Below are 23,100 nucleotides of genomic sequence, written 5' to 3'. Positions count from 1 at the left end.
ATCACAGACCTGCTGTGGTCCAGCATTACTCAATAGCCTTGTTCCCAGCTGTTACAATGGCAGCAATGCCGTGCTCTGGTAACCACAGCAATACGTTCCTCGTCTGCACACACAGTGCTCTGACCCTACCTCCCTACCCAGTGAAGCTCAGGTGATGTCCTGGGGTGGTGGCTCTGTGCCACTGGGGAACAAAGGCATTGAAGATGCACAGGCTTACATTAAAGGCCTTGCTTACGCTGAAGAGTGTCCCAGGCATTAACCAAAACAAGAGTAAATAAAGCATCCAGATCTCACTTAGCGAAAGACAGGCCATCTCCCCCAGCTCCTGAACAAACTTGGCAGTTCCAGCCACACCACTGGCCTTCTTAATAGGCTTTTCAATTCCCTTAAATACGTCTATTAGAAAAAAATATTTTCAGTAGGTTGTAGGTCACAAAGGTATTTCAGAGGAGGTATTTTGGAATTCCTACAGCCCAAACTTAGGACACTCAAGCAACAATAAAATCAATGGTAGTTTTGCTTAAGTGAAAATTTTACGGCTACTGCCATGCTACTTCTCTTGGCTTCTCACCTTGCCGCTGATAACTGCACAGGACTCTTACTAACAAATAACTGTTATTAAATAAATAGCAAATAATTCTTACTACCAAAGAAGCATCAGACAGTTTTAGTGCAGAGTAGTTGGTGTACTGGATGCAGTAAGTGAAAGAGAAGGTAGAGACCACTGATTACAGTAAAGTGGAATGAAAACCTCTGGCTGCATCAGTTTTAAAAGTGCAGCAGTGCCCTGGTTACAGGGAATCTCCCCTTGGAAGACACTTGTACTGTGGAGGAAGAAAGAAAAGCAAGAGAAAAACTCCAGGCAAAAGGACTTCTACTCTCTGGCTTAAGCTATATAAAGCAGCTTTGGCTCTCTTTGCATGTTCTAAAAATTAACCGAGCTGAGAAGATGATCCTAAATTCGGGGTTTCTGAGCTATTCCACTTCTTGACAAATAGAATATCAACTACCTTCAGAATTCCTAAGGCCAATTCCATGATATTCACTCCAATCCACAGTCCATTTCATGGTTTGTTTTTCCAGCCTTCCTCTCAAGGATGAACACTGTCTACAGGAGGACAGGCAGCAGGGAATCATTACAGCATCAAGAGATCTGCAGATGGCAGCAACGTTTTATGTTCTTCTTTGAACATCCAGGAGGTCTACACAAAGGACCTGAACCTGGGAGAAGGGTGTGCAACACAACAGTCTGACCAACATCTTGGTACTGCAATTGGAGCAATTACCATCAACAGCCTGTTTGAGAGTGGACTGCAGTCCAACGAGGGCAACAGCAGGACTTCGTGGGGGTGGAATTTGCACACCCTTGAATCTCCATGTATGAAGTCCCAAAGGGAAGAATGAAAAACACATCAGAGAACTCAGATGCTTTGTGGGTCTGTAGGAGCAGATTTGAACTGTTAAAATTTCTTCCACATTAATAAAAAGGCTAAAGAGCAGCCATTTCAACAACACCCTCAGGTTGTGGGGCTCAGAACACCTTACAGAAGTGGGAACGCCTTGACCTTCCTGGGACAATGACTCACATTTCACAAATAAGCAAGCTGAAAAAGTAAAGTGACCTGCCCCAAGAGGCACAGGAACACCGATATATAGCCTGCTTCCAAAGCACCTCTTAACCTGTCAAACCCTGCTCCTGCTGCAGCGCTGATACAGCACGGGATGTGCTGCAGCAGTACAGACATTTTTCAGTTATGTCTGGAATACTTAGCAGCTGATGGCTTAAAATAATATCTCTGCCTGCAGAAGTTGGGAACCATTCCCACTTACCAGCTCCACATGCGTCAGCTGCTGAGCCAGAGTGTAAGGGTCACTGCAGACGCTCAGGATTTCCCTCTGAATTGATGGAGGTTTACTTTTAAAGGCAACCAGCTTATCAGAGACAGCAGCACTGATCTTGACAATCCCTTCTTGCCTGTGGCTGAGGGTTGCAAGCTTCTGATTCAGGGTTTGCAAAAGCTGATTCATCTTTTTCCAGTAGGCCTGGAGAGACAGGGAGAGAAAGAAACATAAATCACCCACAAAATTCGACAAAGGAGTGTTTTTATGCTGAATTTTCCCTTCTGTAAAATACTCCTAAGCCAGCAACAGGTTACCATTTTATTTTCAACAAGCCTATTTCAGAATAACCAGTTGGCTTAATTACAGTTCTTTGCTCTGGACCACAGAAACAGACTGCAGTCAAGAGCAGAGGCAGGCAGGACTGGTGGGTTGGGCTGGCATCGATACTCACATGTTCCTGCCAACACCAGGATCAGAGGAGTTATTGCAGCTCTCTGAAGCACAGCAGCATTCGGTACCTATCCTTTATGTCCGCTATGTGTTGGCCGAGAACTCTACCTGTTAGTGGTGTCTCCTCAACTCTTATTTATTAGGAATAAGAAATGTTTCTAATGCTATTCTCTCCATCCTTTTGAGCTGAGAGCAGCAGAAGCATGCTGCTGCTTGCTACCCAGTTGGAGTGGTCTGAGCATCATGTAGCTTTGAGTATTTAACATCCAAAATGTTAATTGCTACTCAAGGAAGCTCATATCGCATTCCAAGCACAGCCATGTGCTCAGCAGGATGATCATTACTAAGTTGCTCAGGCTGTTTCCGAGCTGGAGCAGCTCTTTACAGACAATGAGTAGAGCCACTGGCCATGAAGGATCCGCAGAAAGAAATGCCTTCAACTCTTCATGACTGATGGAGGCTGGCATCATAAAACTGAGACAACTGAGCGAACTGGTGGATGGGCTCTAAAGACAAGGATTAATTGGAAATGTCCTTGGGCAAAAGCTCCTGTGGAGCATTGGACGTACCCTGCTGAGGCACATGCCCTCATGGGCTTTCCCAGGCAGAAAAAGGAGCAGCAGCCATGGGTGCAATGGGTGCTCACTTTCAAAGAGCATGGTCATTTGGGAAAACAGTTTGCAGGCTGGCCTACTAGCAGCTTCTCTTCCAGCACAGACACACAGTGGAGAGATCCTCTGGCTGCTCACAAGTGCAATAACTCCTCACTCCCCATCCAAACAGAATTTACTAACATGAAGTTGCCAGTAACATCAGTTTGTAATCTGCCAGTGTGAAACCAGAGCTGGCATGAAGGCCTCTTCTGTTACATCTGTACTGTGCAGCAGATGTACACCCTGGCACCCGCCACGCACTCCTCATCATCGCAACTGGGACTTGGCCAGATTGTGCGTGCATTCCCACAAAGACCAACACACACCTGTGTTGCATCCCAAGCTGTACGCAGCCCAAGCGAAGTCTTTGGAAGTACTCATGAATCCCATGGTTTAGACACAGCCTTCGTCTTCGTCAGTCTTCTGTAGACTGTGGATAGTCTTCAGCATTAGGCATTGACCACACTTGTGTTTTAGGTATTCAAGGTACCCGAAGCCAGAGTCACTGCTCTTCTCACCTACACAGGATCCCACCTGCACGCTGGAAGTAGCATCTCCTACTACTTCACAGTAAGAATAATGTGCTCAGTTCTACCCTGTCTCCATCACAGTCTGAGGCTGGAAACCATCAGAACATCCCAAGTACTTCAACTTCTGCTGCAATACTGTAACTTTCATACAGCTTTTCTAGCAGAAGGTTTCACATTGCTGAGGAACCTCTTATTTCACTCAAGGAAGGTGCTCTCTCAAGCTGGGCCGGAGCATGGGCCAGATAAGCAGGTCGTAGTCAGGCTTTTTTTGCAAAACAGAACTGCTAAGTCCAAAATGAAGCAAGTACCTATAAGGCAGGAGGGACTTGTCCTGGAGAACGACAACGCATGTTCTATTTGGAAGCAAATCACACAGGAGGAGTGAAAATTGAGTGAGGAAGATGTAAAAATAAAGAATTTAAATAATTTTTAGAAAATTAAAAACCAGGCTTTTCGTTTTCATCTTTTCCTGACGTATACTAGCTGCAAGGAAGAGAGACTGCTGGCCTTCTTCATGCAATTCCTCATTCAAGCAGATGCTCACACCTTTGATTTACAAAGACTGCCCTGGACCCAAATTACTGAACACTGTCTAAATATTTCTCTGGTTTACATCCAGGTGTGTTTGCAGATCTGAGCATAGCGTATCAAGCTCTATGAATAGAATGTTATTTTTCAGTGGAAACTCAAATAGCAACATATTTGGTATTTTGTGAACACATTTTGTAAACAGGGGAATTCACTTTGGGGCAGGGGGGCAGGCACAGCACTGAAATCCAAGTCTTCTACAGAACATAAAATATTTGGCTAAAAAACTTTTAGCTAAAAACCCAGTTCTCTTTCAAAAAGGAGTTTGGAGAAGAAATCTTAGGCCAGCCATGTCTGTGCAGTTATCAAATTCTTCGCTGTTCGTATGAAAAGCCAAAAAGCAGCATAAAATTGGCTGAAAGACATGCATATTAGCCAGTCTTTCAACAAATCCTTATCAAGAGATCTAGTTTCACATAGTTTATAGGGAATACAGCATAATAATACAGATATAGAAAACAGTAAACAAAGACTCAGGTAAGCCAACCACCTAATAAAGAATGAAATGAGAGAGACATTTAATGGACACAAAAAAGATTATTCAGAAATTAGAGCTCTTGAAGAGACTCATGGAAAATCGGCTGGGTGCACCCTTGCCTAGAAAGCTTTTCTGTGCCTGTTGGGGGAGAAATTAGAAAAAAAATCCTGCTTTTGCCCTTCTAAAAGTATTTCCTGCCTTCCTCAAACTATGTTCACTAAGTGAAAACAACATTGTTCATTACCTTCAACATGCGGGTAATTACCTTGCTACAAAGTGACCCCCCATTGCACAGGGGCTGCATGCTGGACTCTGTCAACCAGTTTCATTTCATTGCCACATTAACAGTCAAAAGAAGCATACTACTGTTTAATATTTAAAGGAAATGTTTCATTCTTAACCAGGAAAGTTCCTCTGAAGACGGCAGGCCTCAGCAGGTAGCTTAGGAGCTCAAATTTTAATTAAAATTTCTAACTCTAAATGCAAATCACAGCACTTACTAAGAAATGCTTCTCAGCATGACCACCTTTACAAGCACATCACAGAGCCTTTAGAAAGTGGACCCTACAAAGGACAAGAGCATACACTGCAGGGGAAAATCCTGCATTAACGTACATGGGCTAGGTGACCTCACAAATCTTTCAATTTTTAATTTCTATGATCCACAATGGCAACAACTTTCTTCCAAACAACTAATGGGCACCACCACTCTTTCGTGCTGTCCCTTAAAAAAGGAAATTTGTACTCACAGCTGTGTCTTAAATTGATTTTACTGAGGCGTAATCACTTGCAATTATACTGTGTAGTAATATTTGAAAAACAATGATTTGCTCCCCAGGGCACCCATGAGCATTGGTACACAGCTGTGCCCACTCCAGAGCGAAGGTGTGTGGCACTTGCTCAGGTTAGGGAAATAAACTATCGCTTTGTATGCAAAAAGTTGATTTTTAGCATCTATGGCTCTTGACCAGGGCAGCTATTGTTTTTAAAGAGCACCCATAAAGCCCCCGTTCTCTGCCCTTCTGTCTGGTTCCTTCTTCCCAGTGGACATGATTTTGGTGGGTCTGTACAGGTTTCTCTCACTTCAGCTGCTGACGGGCTGCAAGGCACCTTTCTTGGTGGTTGGCAGGAGCAGGTTCATTGCCTCTTCCCCTTGAGGGAGACATTTTACTGCTCTGGTCAACTGAATTGAGGCCACCTTGGTTCCTTCTGAAAGTCCTTTGTGTTCCTTCACCTCCATTGAAGTGTGACGCAGCTTTCCCTTCCCACCCCTTCTCTCCCACGGGCTGGCCAGCCCAGCCAGCCAATCCATGCCAGCCTACAGCCAGCCAAAAGTGCCAGCCGTGATGCCAGCCCAGCCCAAGAGCAGCTGTTTCAATTTATCTCATGTTTCATGTGGGTAGGAGGGTCCAATTTCATTTCCGTTGTGCTGCAGCCCTGCTAATTCCTTCTTTCTTCTCTCCACCCCTCTCGTTGGACTCACAGGTACGTGCTTTTTGTTCTACTGAACTGCACCCATCTGTGGCCTAAAGCCAGGCCTTGATGTAGCCAATGGAACTGAACTCTTCCACATCCCATGGTTAACCTAGAAGTAATTAAAGACTCTCTATGTAGTATTTGCTCTTATCCTTATTATTTGCATGGATTTTGTGGTATTTTTAATGTTTCTGAACCAATTTATGGGATTCAGCCACCTGAATTTGCAAGCAGGTCTCCCAGAGACTCCATTTACTGTGTCCTAGTCTGCTGCACACATGGCTTATGCATTTGAACACCAAGACCATACAGCCATCTAGACTGAGTTTTGCCCAGCAGGCCACCCACTTGTTAGATTGTAAGCCAAACCCTTGTTAGATTCACTAATGAAAAAGATGACAAAATGCAAAAATTGTTTTTAATAAAAAACCTACCAGACTGAAGACGCGTAAAGTAAGAATGTAAAATTAGATTTTGGCACAGGTGATCAAGGATATCAGCAAATGGAGAAGGTGAGACTAAAAAGGACCATAAACACCCTTTGGTAGTTACTCTTTCATAACCACTCATTTTCTTAGAGAAATGAAGCCTTCATCTGGTACTTTCAGGCAACTGATGATCTTTTTTAGCACCCCAATGCAATCATTTGACGACTGGCTGCTTGTTCCACTTCTCATTTGCTAAACTGAACATCCTGGAGCACTCCCTGAGCCACCGCTTGGCCAGGACGGTTGGTCTCAGGTGACAATACTTCACTCCTCTGCTAGGCTGTAACCTGGGAGATCACAGCTCTGTTGCCATCTGAATTGTGACCACCACATTCCGACTATACTATGCCTCAGATGTTCCATCTGTAAAATGGAAACGGTATTCTCTTACAATTCCGGTAAGATAATAGATAAATTCCACTGATCACTCCAATGTGTCGTCATGTCACTGTCACAGGGGTACCTAAACTGAGAGATGTGGCTTTCAGGGAAGCTACTACAGTTTTTAACTGTTAGAGGAGAACAAAACTGTAAGAGTTCCCAGGAAGGGGCACGGAAGAGAATGTGGCAAATGGAGGAAGAGGAAGAACCAATTAGGAAAATGAACATCTCGACACAACATGGCAGGTCAGACATCCTCACCTCATCACACGGGGCTATCCTGTGAATCATGTCTTTCAGATGGCCAATCATCCGCTCTTCCTGAAAGTCATACGGGAATGTCTCTGTCCACTCTGTCAGCAACTGTAAGATTTTGGGGCCAAATTTTCTGATCCGTGCCTGAAATGGAAACCAGAATGATGGACAGGGATTGAAACATGGTTACTCATTAAAGTATCCCAGCAAATATGTGTCTCACTGAAGGTGGGGCCAGATTTTCAAAGAAGGAACTGACGGTTGCACCTGCAAAATCTGCACACATGCAAACAAATAGTGTGGTGCACAAATGATATATTTTGGCATGCAAAATATACCAGTACTTAGATGCATGCACAACCATCTGTTTTACATGCAGATTGGAATATTCTGCACATGCAATTGGCCAGTTTATGGTTGGATAGACATTTTGTTGGTGCAACCTTTATACCTTTTTTAAAAACATCTGGCCTTTTTGCTCATTTGAACCACATGTTCGTCCCTTTTGTACTTACGACCCTCCTACATTTTCATCCTTTCCTGAAAAATTGATTGCAATGTATCTCTTGACCAACAAAGAGGTGAGTCTTTTGCTTTCTGGCTGTATGAATAAACTGCTTAGTGACCACTGTCAGATGTAACATGAGGAAGAAAAGACGGACAGCACTTTAGTAACTCTACCTGGGCTACTGATCACGTTGCTCTCTGCCCGCATGAGCTCAAGGTCATGATAAGACAAGGACACCCACTTCCATAACATACAGCTGAGGCCCACTTTACTGAGGATGCAGCAGTGGGAATGGTCAGGAAGATATGGGGCAAGGAGGGAAATGTGGGGAACAGCTCAGTTGGTGCACTAGTATTATCTCAAAAGACGGCCAGTGGGGCTGCTTCCAAAGCTTCCATTCTCCATTATCCAAGAACACGTGAAAAGGAAAATGCGTTAAATGACAAACTGCATTTTTATTTACAGAAAACCCAGACCAAAACAAACAGCCTTCTTCTGCAACCTACGTACTGTAGCTAAAGTGTACCCTCTAATCAGGAAAAATTATACTGTTGAGCTCCACGGCTCTCTGCTTTTCAAACCAAGGTGGTTAAAATGCATATTTCAGCTTTCCACCAACAACAGGTTTCAATGAACCACATCTCTAAAAATAACTGCTGTCAGCTAGCATTAAGCTCATGCTCAAAGACCAGCAGGTGGCTGCTAAAGGGAAAGCTTTATTGGAAACTACAAAGGTCTGGGGAGACATTTGCTCCAGCTGTGTAAACTGCTATGACGAATTGAAGGAGAGGACTTTGTGCAACACACAGGACACAATGCAGGGGATGGGAGGTCGCTTGTGTGCAAAGTTTCAAAGTCAGCCCCACTCTCAGGAACACAAAATCAGCCGTGTCCCACCAACTCTGCGTTACCACAGGCTAGACCAAAATGCAGACTCACCTCAGGCAGATTGGGAGATCTTCATAATAAGATAACATTTCTCATTTCTTGCAAAGTTTAATGAGCAGCAAAACCTTGTAATGCTGACATTTTAATCCTCCTAAATTTGCATCTGCCGTAGCATCAGACAACAGAACCCATCACACCTCAGAAATGTTGTTTTGAATGTTGCAGCTCATACAGATATTTTTATTAACATGGACTGTAGGGTCAACCCAAGTATCAGGTTTCTATCTAGCCTGGCGGGTGGCTCTCCGCAGTCACTATGGGCAGAGCTCCTGTTACTCATGCAACCAGTTGCCTGGGCAAAACCAAGCGCACGCGTTCAGTTGTTGGTTATTCAGTATTTGATGCCAAAAATAGTTTCAAAGCTGGACAGGCTGATCTTGAGAATCATTTCAGAATTTGGGGGTTTTTGGAAAGTTGCAACTAATGCACGTTCTTCTTCCCTCCACTGCACTGAAGACGCATCTCCTGCTCCAGGTAATGTACTGGAGAGGTCTTCATCAACACACTGAGGAGAGCTTGGGTGGAATCCAGCACTGAATAGAATCCAGCGGGATCCATCTCCACCGTAGGGTCTACGGGACTGCCAGAGGATACACATGTGTTGTTACACACTGTATCAGTCTGCACAGTCCCTAGGGCAAAAGAGGAGGAGTGCTGACGCAGTAACAGCTTGGATTTTCTCTTCTGTTACCTTGTCACGGCCTCACTACTGCTTCAGCTCGTCCCTGGTGTGCCAGACAGCGCCGCTCTGCAGCACGGCTGTGCGGACGGTCTGTCAGTGCCAGCAACGGGAGGTTAGTGGGTAGCTGCATGCTGTTACGTAGTGTTCAAAGTGACAGGTAAGGCCAAGAGGAAATATTACTGTACCAGAAGCACCAAAGCAAAAGGGCAGACGCATTAAGTAAAAACGGGAGAGTGGTGTGTTGACATCTGCAATTGATGGTGTGTGAAGTTCATATCCTACCTCCTTGCATCCCGCAGGCTTCATCAGAGCCTTAAAGAAGTTAAGAAGTAAAGTCACCTGGGAAGACTGAGACAGGGGGGAAAGGGAAAATTAGAAGAAGATTTGAAGTGACTAGTGCCTGGAGCACTGCTCTTGGACATGGAAACTAGGATGCCTCAACGTCAGGATCTCAGCGACAACCGTCATCCTTTATGAGAAAGTTTCATTCGATCCAAAGGAGGCAAAGGACACACACCACAGCCCAGAATTCTCTGCCCATTGAAAATACCTCACATTTTTCTGCTGTAAAGATAAACTAACCTTGTCCAGCACAGGGTCGTCCAGCCGCTGCTGCTCTATGCACTTGTGACAAACTCGGGACAAAAGCTCATGCGGTTCGATGAAGAGTCTGGAACTCAGCAGGAATGTAAAGATATAGGCTTTCTGTGGGAGAAAAACAAGCAGACCTGCTGTAAGCAACCGCACAGTGGGTAATATTAGCCATAAAAGCCCCAAACTCCATGGTTTATACATTTCCACTGGGACAGACCTTTATGTCTAAAAGACGTAAGGATTCCTGACCCTGAAGATGGAACTGGTTACAGTGGGTGCAGGAGGCAGTGGCACCATCTCCTTCCTCCACAGCATCCAATTCCAGCCTTTGTTTGCCCAAACCCTGTGCAAACATCCAGCGAAGACAGTGGGTAGGTCACTCTACAGGAGCGAGCCCAGGTATAGGAGACAGCACAGCCAGGGATGCACGGAGGCCAGTGAAAGCTAAATGTGTAGACACTCGGGCATCTCTCTGCTGTACTGGGTTGTGAGCTGCAGATCACAGACCCCCAGATTAGCCATATCTTGCTGTAGCCCTGCAGGTCTCACCCAGCCTGTTTTAAGGAATGTTTCCTTTATTCTACTAACTCCCCAAAATTCATTTCTATCAACCAAGCCATATCATAGACAGTCCCACATCTGTGAAGCTGTGGGAAGCAGGACTCTTGAATAAATCCTTGGATTATTTAAAGTATTCCAACAGTGAATTTAAAATATATGCATGAATCTTCAGTTGTCCGCATCCTGACCCCTCCTGGCGCCTGAATTATCTTCTTTTCCCCAGACCTAGCCGTGCTCCTGAGCAGCAGGTATAATATTACATATCACACGTTGCTTAATGAAAATCTCACAGCCTAATCTGTCTATTACCTATTTTTATTGCCTTTCTGTGTTTTTTTTTTTTAATTGATATGCTTCTTTATTACTTATTTTTAGCTGATCAGAAACTGAGCTGTGGGTAATTTAAAACATGCTGTCTGCTCTGCATTGATAACTTTCGTAGTCTTCTAAACTGCCCAGAAGTCAATGCTACTCTGTGCTTTGAAATACAAGCCTTTCCATAGAGATATATTAGCACTTAAAAGTCTTCCAGTTAAACTCCATCCTGAATTCCACTGAGGACGTGCAAAATCCAGTGAATTCAATGGCTTGCAGGACCATAAACCTGCTTCCAGTTTACATCCTCACAGTGTTGGTGAAGAAAGGCTGAATATTCACTGATGGGGCAAGGATTAGGATCTGGACTGTGCTGTCCAGTGACTGCCAGGTCGGTGTGAATATAACCCTAGGCAGATTGTGAACCCATCAGGAGCGTCTCTGTTGTCACTGAGGGAGTGCCTCGTACGAGCAGACAAACCTGGATGACTTCAGCAGCTACTGAATTTCAGCTAATTTAATGCCAGTTCAGACTTGGAAGTTTTTTGCTTCAGTGTTCATCTAAACCTCTCTGAGATGCACCGCTATTTTTGAAGCGCTCCGACTGCTATATCACTAATTCATCACCGCCACAGTTTCCCCCCCACCCCCCGCCCCCCTTCTCCTATTTAAAGGCAGTATCAAGTTTGGGATCTGCTTTTTCATGAGAACAATTATAGAGCAGTGAAACAGCATTTAAAGCCATGCATCAATTTACCAAGCTTTAATTGTATGCAGCTTTTAAATTAGCCCTCTTAATTCAAAATTTAACACATTTGCACTTTTGCATAAAGTGCTGCCCCAATTCATCAAAATTAAACTGTTTATTATACTGTGAATTGCTTACTTCAGGGTAGTAATCAGTGGTAGGTATCAGATGCTGAATGAGAGCATCCAGAGATGCTGAGGTAAGGTTTCCATCCTGGAAGATCAATCCTCCTTGTTCATCCTCTTTTGAAGTATGTAGATGAGGGCTGAAGCCACATGGGGTAAACATACTGGTAGAACTCAGCGTTTGGGGCATGCCTTCCTACAACAGAGAGAAACTCACGTCAGGGACAAGATCCAGCAGATTCACAGCCACATCTGTCTTCTGGTTGATTTTGGTGAAAAACACAAGCCTATAATGAGAGCTTCCTGTTCACAAAATTAACGCGATCGCTTCATTATAACCTCTTTTATAGTCGTCGATGGCAGATCATGCCTGCAATGGGAAACACGCAGGAAAATGGGACATTCAGATTTATGCTTTTGGGCCAGAAAGGAACAGCAGCTGCTTCGGGCCCTCACTCCAGTTGAGAGCTCTGTGCTGATCTCCTTTTTGCTACCAGCCCTGGTCAGTCCCACGTAGGAGAGGTGAGATACCTGGGACTTGAATTGAGTAAAAGTTCCTGAGCAGATCAGAGCTGTTGGCTTGAACCTCTGTCCCGCTGAGAACAAGGCGGGAGGATTTACAGGGAGAGGGAGAGAAACGGGGTGGCACCCCAGGCTTGCTCAGGATGAACCTTGAGAAATGCTCTGCGGCTCCCATGGGACAGGAGAGGCATCAGAGTGAGCGAGGGGTAGCAGCGGGAGCCAAAGTCAACTGGAGGAGGATGGAAAAATGAAAGGAGTTGGAGGGAACAGAGAACGTGGGAGCTGAAGAAGAGACTAAAGAGCAAAGAAAAGAGAAATGAGGAAGAGGGAGAAGGCAGACACCTGCACTATTTTTGGAGCCTGAAGTTAGTCAGTCCTAGATCTATACTTAGGCACTAAATAAATGTTTCAAAAAGATCCTGAGCACTCATCCGCTTCACTAGAGATGCAGAGTCCTCAGCACCTTTGAAAAGGAGGCCAGGCAAACTCGGAGCACATAGCCCAGTTTCAAGCTCCCTGTATTTCGGTTTTCTGGGCTGTCTGGGTTTCATTCTAGGCTCCATCTCAATTTTGTGGCTTACAATCAGTTTTAAATGTTTCTTCTGCTGAGTAAAGTTAGTTTGTGTCTGAATTGGTGCAGGGGGGATGACAGATTTTGCCCTGAGAGCTTTAAAGCATCTCCAGCTGCCTCTGAAATCCCCGCTAGAAACTGCTCCACTCTCAGCTAGAGGCAGCATCACAGGACGTGGACTGGGAAAAGGACAGAGCATGCTCACTCCTGGGTCAGCAAGGGGACCTGTGACTTGACAATTTGCTTCTAAATTTGATTTTACTTGGTGTGAGGGAGGATGGGAAAGAGATGACGGAAGGGATGTGTCCTAGAGCCAACCTCTACTCCCCTGTGCAGCTACAACACTTCTCCCAGGACTCCATCTCTCCCTCCTGAGCATAATCTCTTCCTGCTGGAAGAGCAAGATCTGCACCCTGCGGCCGGTTGAGGCAGCACCGACCTCCCACGGAGGAAGGCACAGGGCCACCGGCTGACACCGCCTGCCCGCCACTCCGCCTCAGCCTGCTGCTGCTCCCTCACAAGCAGTCAGCAGATACGCCTTATTTTCCAATATATTTCTCTGCCCTATTCTTTACCCTGTTCTGTTTGGTTTTCTGCCTCTCTACCATCCCACACAACTTCAAAAGCTGCCCCACAGATTTGGCTTAAAAACTGAAGTTTGCGTTTCTCCCTCACATATATGTGCTGTGACTGAGACAGCTCAGCTTTAGTTACACGTACATGGGTTGTATTTACTCCGGCAAAAGCACCTCTCTGCCTGGCACAACCCCTCTACTCCCCCACGCTCAGGCTGCTGCGACTTGCCAGCTCAGAGCCACCTTGTGCCACCAAGGACGAGAATGGCAGCGTGCCCGTAAGCCAGGCAGGGTGTGAAGCCCTGGGAGAGACTGGGAGCTGGGTCCCAGCACTGTGGGAGATCAGGCTCTACGAGCAAAACTTGGGTGACTTCATCCTTCAAAGGAGGGACCGTTCCCTGGGAGCCAGTGGTTCGGTTACTGCCTCTTATCTCCTCCTGGGAGGCTGACACGGGCGGGGAGCACGGGCTGCCTCCGGGATTTCAAATCAAACCAAGAGGAACCAAAATGTCAAACCCAACAAATTCCTGCCTTGACTGAAAAATAAAATAGATGTCAAGGATTTTAGCTTAGTTTAAACACCAGAATATCTGAATGTCATCCCAGCCCGAACGGAAGCTGAAGTATCTAGTTTTAATGAACGTGCAGATGTGCCTGTTAATAAGGCTCCAAGAGCAAGTAATTGCTGCTTTTTGTACACAGCTCAGACTCTGTGTAGTAAATGGGAAAGACTGCCAAATCCCATTTGTTACTTCTAACACGCTCTACGTTACATCTTGTTTCTATGGCAATAATCCCAAGAAGGACTGCATGTCCATATAGATCAAGAAATAAATCTCGCGGACATATAGCTGTCTAGATGAGGAAAAGTTAAAACATCGGTGAACTTACAGGACACATCCTGGCTTCAGTGTAAAACACAACTCAAAGTAATAATTTATTCAGTGCAAGCCCTCACTGACAATGTCATTTTTATTATCAAATCGAAACGTATCTAAACAGGATATTGTCTGAACTTTTGCATCTCATTACATGAGAAGTCTTGCCGAAATACATAGTAATGCTTCTTAAGAAAAAGTTACCTTGTTTCTTTAAACTGAATAAAACCAGCAGTACAACTGTCACTGAGACATCCATCTTGGGTATTGTTAAGAAATTAAATTTGACTTTTTATTATGAAGTTCCTGGTCTAATTTCAAGTTTTTGGGCAAGGCCTGCATCACATCTGAGCTGGTGCCTGGTTGCCACCGAAGGAGACCTTAATGCCTTTTTGGTCCCTGTTAACTGACACATTTACGTTCACAGCAGGATGATGGCCAACTGCACAGAGACTAAAAACCTCTTGCACTACTAAGCTTGATAATAACTAACATTAGTATTTGGCAGACAGGAATTCAGGACAGGGGCTTCTCTGCTCATGACACCGAATTTTTTTTTTCTGTTCATGCAGTTTCCAAAGTATTCTTTTCAAAACTACTAAACAGAAACAAGATCTTGCTTTGAAAGTCCAAATATGTGATTGCCCACAATAGGCAGAAGATGAGGTTATGCTGACAATCACTCACAGAACACAGAAACAACAAGGGAAGCATTGAGAGAGGAAAACAAACAAGCAAACAACCTCAAGGAGATGCACGTTATTGTACTGATGGTAGTCTGGATGATGGAAAAAGTAGGTGGTGCAGACAGCACCAGACCCTTCTCAGAAAAGCACAGTGACAGGATGAGAGGCAACAGCCCCAGGATGCAGAAGGGAAATTCCAGTTGAACGTAAGAGAAAATCCTCCCCTGAGCACTGAGTGAAATTGGAAGACGGACACGGAAATGATGTTCAATTTCTATCCTGGGAAATTTTCAAAACTCAACCAGACAAGGACCTGAGTAAACTTTGAAGTTAGCCCTGCTTGAAGTGGGAGCTTGGACTAACAGCCATGAAAGGTCCCTTCTCCTTAACTTCCTGTGATTCTAACACATATCTTTCTCAAACTGTTGCACAGTATTGCCCTGTTTCTGGGCTTTTTGATATAAACCATGGCAAGTAAAAATAAATTCCAGATCATGAGATATTTGTAAAGAAGTCCGTGTTGGGCATAAAAACTTTTTTTCACTTTTCCCGGAAACAACAGCTCACACGCGGTAAAAATGGCCCAAAACCTCACTTGAAGACCACTTGGACTTAACCTGAAGTTAATGAGATTTAAGCATGTGAAAACTCAGCAGGTACATGCTTCCCTGAGCTTCAGTGCAATTCAACACACAGTGTTTTGCCATTCCTCTTATTTCAGAAGGGAATCAGATGCCAATTTCAACCAAAATTTGCAGGATGATGGAGCATCTGAGTTCCTCCACATGCCATAAAGCTGAGCAGCTGGGTAGAGGAGAAAGACACAAATTCTCACCTTCTGGGCAGAGAGCTGCAACGTGAGCTGACCTGTTGCTGCATTCAAGAGGACTTGTACAGAGGTAAGAGACCTTACAAATACACCAGCCGAAGGACCAGCATCCACCAGCCTTGCTGAATACAGGAAAATCTTATCACGTGAGAAAAAGCCAAACACCAAAGTTTCACTTTGCTGCTCTTATACATACTGAGACCTAGAAATTTCCAGCAATCAACATACTGGAGGGCTGGTGCCCTGACTTTGGAAAGAGATACTGCTATTCACTGGTCCTAAAAGCAGATTTCGTATTTGTGGGTTCAGAAGGAGCAGAGATGCTTTGCTAACAGCACACAGGCTCTGGTGGCAGTGACAAGGGTAAAATACAATGTGTGCCCTCAAGGACCACTCTGATAAATGGTGCTCTGGAGGGAGTGCTGCTGGTGAGGGGATCTTAGTGAAGGTCAGATTTCCACACCCCACCATGCAAAAGTATGATACAGGTGGCTGCACACATACAGCATTTAAACTACCTCTGTGCTCTACAGGACTTAGACCTAGAGATGTGAAAATGTCTCTGAACCACTTGAAAAAAGACAATTCAAGGGTCGACTGTTCCTGGGACTGGTCTCCGTTACACAGGGCTTCCCATGTGGGAGATGGAAGGGCATGTGGCTCCTTCCTTGCCTACAGAAAACCAAGGTTATAAAATGGAAAAAACAAAAAAAGCAGATTGGACTCAGCACTGACATTTGCATAAAGGCAACATAAAATGCTACTGAGCTGGTTTGGTAGGATTTTGCATTAATCTTACCAAAACGTTATGTCCACCAGCAGTGGTCCAGTGCAATCAATAATCCCAGCTCTGTGCAAGTGGTGCTGAGCAAGAAGGGACAAGAAAGGTCCCTCTGCACTTGTTGGGGCACTTTGCAGTAGGGTGTCCTCATGACCCTCTATCAGGACAACAGTGTTACACCGGATCATAGCGGGCTCCTCAGTGTTCTCCCAGATCTTGGGGTTGTGCATTCTGTGAAGGATTCTCTGATTGGGAAATACAACAGCTCAAGCAACAGCTTGTTCAACTGTGGCTTTTTTGGATTATAAAGTTGGGTTTGCTGTAAGTGAGCCCATTGCCACTGCAGAGGAAATAAAGTTCTGGGGTATTAATAACTGGAACAGGGAATCTTCTCCTGCATTTATTTCTACCTCTACTCTTTTTTTTTGCTGCTCTTCTGTTTCATCATTCTTGGCTCTTATTGGCTATTACAAAGTGCCTTTTTCTTACATTCTTCTAATATATTTTATACGTTCACAAGATTGGAAAGAAATTAAAAAATAATGGCAATATACTGCTTTTTAATCTTTCTCCACTGGCCAGGACAGCTCAGTATTCCAACATAATGATGAAAATAGGTGATCCATAGACACTGCTCACTACAAATTATGCTGCTTGCACAAAAATATCTAAGGACTTGATTCACCAAGCCAAAGCACGGAACCAAAGGATCACCAATGATTGGATGAAAAAACACTCACAAACTCTGCACCTACCTACATCTGCAAGTGCCTTAAAGCTTCTGGAAAACCAGTGCCCAAACCTGGAAAACTAAGCAGGGAATGGCTTAAAGAAAGGACTGTCTAGTCATGCACATAACATGGGCCCATCAACCTGCAGCAAGAGAGGTTCAATGCACTGGAGGATGGTAACAGGCTGCCAGCTCTGCCTGGTGCCAGCCAGGTGACCTGCAGCAGAGCCATGAGGGTAAATACCCCACCAGCATTCCCCAGCTCCACTGCCACCTGTTACAAATGTCCCCATGGCAAGTAAAGTTAATGCTTATGTGGACACGAAATGTTCAGGAAACATTTAATGTGTTTTTCAGCGGCTTTGATGTGATAAGTGTTTTATCCTCTATCAAAAACTTAATCATGCTGTTTACTTTTGATCTTCATTTCATCTCTGCCTTCCATCTGCTCTGCCTCTCTCAAGGGGAAACAAGAGCTGGTACCATGTGACGAATGGAGCGGGGCTGCAGACTTATCTTCCCACCCACTTAACTTTCAGATTAACAAAATAAATAAAACCCTTCCCACTTCAGGGATGAAAGGCACAAGCTTTTGACAATCTCCCCCCAGAACTACAGGAGCTTGAGAGGATGGTAAGGGAAGGTGTGGAGGCTGGGGTGTCCACCTGTGCCATGAGGGAGCCTCCAGTTTCCCTCACTAACCTGACCGTGATGGTGGGCTCATCCTTACAAGAACTCAGGACGTGGAAGTCAGTGCTCAGTGAGCATGACCAGGGGATAAATCAAGGCTATAGGAGATTCAAGGTCAAGCATAATTTGGCAAGGCACAGACTTTAACAAATATACCTAATCCAGAGCGAGTTGGACTGGTTCTTACTCCCATCTGCGAACAGAGGTGGGAGACATCTCACATCCCATCTCAATCCTGCAAAATTCTGTATTGATCAAACTGTCACCAAAACCAGAGTTCAAGGAAGTGAAGATGGTTCATGCTAAAACATTTTGGGAAAACATCTTGGAGAATTCTTGTCCACCTTTAGTAACCAAACCTATTATCCAACCATCACTAATCTCTCTATGTGACACTGGAAGAGCTTTGCTGAAGGATTTGCTCTGCTCCAAAAGCATCAGGAACTAAGGGATGGAATAGCAGGAAAAGAGAAAGAATCACAAGCAACCAGCATCTTCTCTCGATGGATCTGGATACGATCTAATGTACTCCACAGGGCTGCAGCTCAGAGCAGACATACAGATCTCTTCTCCTTTGATGTTTAGTTGCAATAGCCCCAAAACCAAGGCCCTCTTTGTTCTAATTCATGTACAGGTGAATCCTGCCCCAAACAAAAGTCACTACTGTGATGGACAAACAGCAGGAGAGGAAACTGAAGCCAAAGGTGATCTACTTAACGCCACAGGTGGGAGAAGAACCAACTCACAGCCCAACTCACTGGGCTTTGGGGTCCGAGCTATAACCAGAGTTACCATCTAGGTAGCTTGGAAAAGACTTTCACTCCTAAGCGGAGACTCCAGTAGGTTATGACTGAAGGAGCAGAAACAATGGCACCGTGGAGCAGGCTGCACAGTGAAGGAGAGTTTCAAACCTTCCTGATTGACAACTTCACAGACAGTCTGAACATGCCAACTGGAGCCAGAAGGATTTAGCTGTTTGTAGCTGCATTATTTGGCATGAAGACACTTTTAGCAATGATGCTTCTTGTCTCTGTCACACGATCCCCGCAGGTCAGGATACGGCACGAGTCCTTCAGCTGTTCCCATAAAGCACTTGCTTTCTGTCCTGTCCCCCGGGGAACAAACCCTGCTCTGTGCTCTCTGCCAGGACACGAGGCACAGTCTGGTCTCATCTGCCTTGGTACCTGCCCACCGCAGTCATACAAGCCCTAAATAATGGAGGGCTCAGCAAAAACTTTAGTAACAGATGCTCATTTTTCTTTACATTACTTTCAGTAATTTTCCAGCTATTCATCTTTGCAGAGAAATAAAACCTCAGACGATAATCATAATGAGTTAAAATTCAGATTTTTCTCTATTTCTTTTATAGGGAGAGAAGCAGAGGAAAGAAGAGAGAAAGAATTCTAATGTTTCAGAAGACAAAAAGAAAACCACTGCAAAGTAATTGCTTTCAGTTGTCAAGGCCATGGTTATAAACGTTTTTTCAGCAAGAGTACCTGGCATTAACAAACTCATAATGTACTTGATGCTGATGTAATTAGGAAACTGGTAGCAGATGTAACTTTCTTTTCACCTTTTCAACAGGCCATAAAGCATTCAATTTACATTCCATGAAGTTGTGAGATTGCAGAAAACTCAACCTGTCAATCCCAATACTGCCGGAAACGGTTAAATGAGCAATATAATGAAGCTACACAACTTAGAAACATGAAAGAATCATAGGGGAAAAGAATCGTGGGATGGAAAAGGTGGGGAAAAACACTTAACTGCAATATTCTGCAACTCAATAACAATGATTACATCTCAATGCAGGTTGGCTCCCTCCCCTTTCCCATCCATTCCTTGCAGCAGCTGAGGCACTTTACTGAGATTCACGCAAATAAGATTGCAAGAGCAGTAAGTGAATGTAAGGGTTTTGGGTATCTAATCAGAATTAGATGACAATTCTATTTCCTTTGATCCCACCTGGTTCTCATCTCTGGCTCATCTCCCCTCCCAAATCACTTCCCTGAAGAATTCTCCCCCACAGTCTCTCGTGTGGAGCCTCCTCTGGGTGTTGCAGGTCAGAAGGGGAAGGAAAACTCCTGACAAATTTGAACCAGCAATTGCAAAAAGCAACCTTGGGAAAAGTAAGGGAAAGGAGAGCAGAGAGGAAGAGCACAGCTCTGCAACATGTAGAGCACATGGCACTCCAGAGCAGGAGAGGGATGTGGGCTAGGAGTCTCAGGGTACCTGGAAAACTTTTTCTTCTGTAAAATTTCTTTTGGGGGTGATGAAATTCCACTATACACCTGGTTTGGCCCAAACTGAAGTGTTCTGAACTGTGCTAGGAGCTGCTGGAGACTGAAGATCGGGTGAGTGCTGCTGCCCATCCCCGTGCTATGGCACAGCCCCAGCCCTCAGCACAAGGTGGGGAGGGGGATGCACTGGGAAGCTCCGACTGGGGGAGAACAGGCTACGAGAGCAGCCGAGCTGCAGCTGCCACAGGGCACTGGAGAAGCACCTAAAGCACAAACCCTCTCCATCCAGTTTTTCAAGGAAAAACCCAAACCAAAGGAACCCCTGCTGTAAAAAGCAGCTACAAACTCACACACCAAACAATTCTTGATGAGCTTCCAACTTCCCTGTGAAAAAGCATTCTAATCCAAAAGAGTAATTCCAAAAATTCAGTTGAGAAACTGGGCCCAGCATCTCCAAAACAGCATTTACATCGCCCCAGGAGTGACCTGAACATGCAGAGAAGCTCTCAGTCTCCATCCTCTCCTCGCTAGCGGTTGGGGAACTCATGGAGCAAAGACCACCGCTCGTGGCAGGCACAAAACTGATCCTGGCTTCTTGCTTTGCAGCGAACCTCCAAACCAGAAGGGCCCAGCGTGAGCGATGCCTGCACTGTAGCTTCATTCCTCTAAAGACATTGCAATGAGACAGAAAAAAGATTCGACTCAAACCCCACAGAAATCACGGGGCTTTGCATCTCGCATATTTACTCCGGGCTAGAACAAGAGCTTTTATTCTCCGAGATACGCACATAGCTGCGTTCAAAGCCAGCCGACGGCAGAGGCATACGTATAGCTACCAGCTAAATTTTTTCCATCGTGTCAGTGAGCATGATCACAGCTATTCTTGTAGTAGAGGTTTATGAGAAATATCTTGCAGTCAAAATTACTACAGTGAAAAAACAACCATGCCAACCAATTACTTCAGAATCTGATGGACATGCCTCAGAAAGAGGCCCAATTTATAGGTAAGGAGGCATTAAATCAATTACCAGCATGATGCAAGCAAGAACAAGGTCACCTTGCTGAAGGAATATTTCTGTTTATGCTGATGTCGGAGTATTTTGTTCGATAGAGAAAAATGAAAACCTGATTATCATGAATTTGGTAGAATGGTGCTAAGTAGAATGTAAATCAGAAACGAGAAGATTTATGGCCAATTAAATTGAACTCCAATCAAAATCCCATTCAGGCAACAGTTCCCTAGGGGCTTCAATTTGTTAGTGCCACATTTTTTTAATAACTTTCTTTTTCATGTAACATCAGCAATAATAAAAGCCCTTCAATAACAAGCAGAGCTGCGAAGACATTATTTATCTTAAAATGCCATCGTTGCCCAGAATCAGAAAGCATTGAAAGGACGCACTGTGACCGCTCAGGAACAACCCCCCATAAAACTGCAAAGGCTGTAAGGCTTTTTTTCTTAGTCTCAGAACAACTTCTCTTTTCATTAGTCTGGTTCAAGTCTGAAGTATTTCTCCTGAGTAAGAGTGAGCTGGCATTGACCCTGGCATGAGACTGAACGCAGCCTCTGATGTCTCGGACACCTTCCCAATATTGCGTGTGCATGTGAAGTACGGAGCCGGTAGTGTATCTGTGCCTCATTGTTATCAGATTTTTTGTAATATTAGAAGGAGAACACCTACCAATGTATTCCAGATGCTCGTCACAGTATTCAAATGTATGCTAAAGGCAGCAGTCTGGATTTCTCTCACTTTAGGCTAAGAAATCTATTTTCTGCTCTAATGTGCCTCTCTCCCCTTACGCCTCCCCCTTCCTCCCGAGTTGCTGGTAAAACCTTTAGACAATATAAAAACTATTCTGGTGTACAGGGTCTTTTTTCTTTTTGTTTTTCCAAGAAAAATTTATCCTTTTTCTTTCCTTAAGGAAAAGAAGGATTTCCTTAAGGAAAGAAAAAGGATAAATAGAACACAAACAGAACAAGGAAAATCAGAGTGCTTAGAGTGGGAACGAGTTACTGCACCTTTTGTTAAACACACAATTGCAAAATTTGCCCTGAGTGAAGTCAGAGCTCAACCAGGCATGGGCGGAGAGGGAAATCCCGGAACAAAACCATGCAGGCAGCGTTCCCAGAAATCACTGACATCAACAGGAGCCTTTTGGCTCAGTTCAGTTGTCGCTGACGGGCCACCACTGTGACTGCCTGGAAATCAGTCAACGCTTGGATTTTCTTGCTTAGGCAGTGGAAGTGGTGAGGAGAGGAAGTTATTTAAGGATAACTAACAGTTGTCAATCCGAAGGGCTGTGTGGTTTTGTAGGGTAGTCTGGGCTGTGGCACCACCAAACTCACACTTATAAACCAGAAAGGTGCTGTGGGGAATTTTATTTTATATCTAAATACACGGGCATGACACTGTGACTGCCTTTAGACGTCAGCAGCCGCCTCCTCTCAAGGAACAGCTTCTTCCAGGCTGAACCTGGAGGAATCAGAGCAGCTTAAAAGCAGCATGGCAGAGTCTGGCCCCTGCAACACCGACAGCTTTGCATGAGCAAGGACGCCTCTCCCCATCTAAATGAATGCTGTCTCCACCGCATGCTGTCAGAATTACAATGGAAAGCCCGTAAATAAAACAAAAATGCAGACCTCAGTCCTCCTCTCATGACATCTTGGTGAGAACAAGCCCTGACAGGAATAAAAAACCTCCCACACTAAGCAAAGCAATTCTGCTATTTATGCAGAAGGAAGAAGGAAAGCTGTATATCAAACAAATAATTACAAGAGCAGCTCTATCAGTCCCTGCTGATTACTCTCAGCTCGGTTTGATGATTCTGCCAGCGCTCCGCAGGTTGTTCAGAGAGGTGCATGTCACAACATTTCACTTGCAGTTCTTTCATTTATTAGCACCTACTGCTACCTGTCTCTTACTCAAAAATCTTGGCATACATTTAGAAATTGGTCTCCTGGAGTCTGTCAGGGAG

At 44.7% G+C, this 23,100-nt stretch overlaps 1 protein-coding gene across 2 annotated transcripts in view; it reads right to left on the bottom strand.

Annotated features, from left to right (window-relative positions):
* Window positions 1-23,100, bottom strand: part of RASGEF1C (RasGEF domain family member 1C) — an 81,580-nt gene that overhangs the window by 23,473 nt on the left and 35,007 nt on the right. The window contains exons 2-5 of one of the 2 annotated variants that reach the window (XM_054217631.1): window positions 11,636-11,818; window positions 9,862-9,984; window positions 7,148-7,285; window positions 1,831-2,043 (exon numbers count right to left, since the gene is read on the bottom strand). In XM_054217631.1, coding sequence (XP_054073606.1) covers window positions 1,831-2,043; window positions 7,148-7,285; window positions 9,862-9,984; window positions 11,636-11,812 — 651 coding nt within the window. In that variant the 5' untranslated portion in view covers window positions 11,813-11,818. The remainder of the gene's footprint in view (window positions 1-1,830; window positions 2,044-7,147; window positions 7,286-9,861; window positions 9,985-11,635; window positions 11,819-23,100) is intronic. The other variant, XM_054217632.1, reaches the window with a different exon arrangement.

Source organism: Rissa tridactyla, chromosome 11, assembly GCF_028500815.1.
Source record: "Rissa tridactyla isolate bRisTri1 chromosome 11, bRisTri1.patW.cur.20221130, whole genome shotgun sequence".
Classification (NCBI taxonomy): domain Eukaryota; kingdom Metazoa; phylum Chordata; class Aves; order Charadriiformes; family Laridae; genus Rissa; species Rissa tridactyla.
Note: the sequence above shows the minus strand (reverse complement) of the source record. Positions and strands in the feature narration are given on the sequence as shown.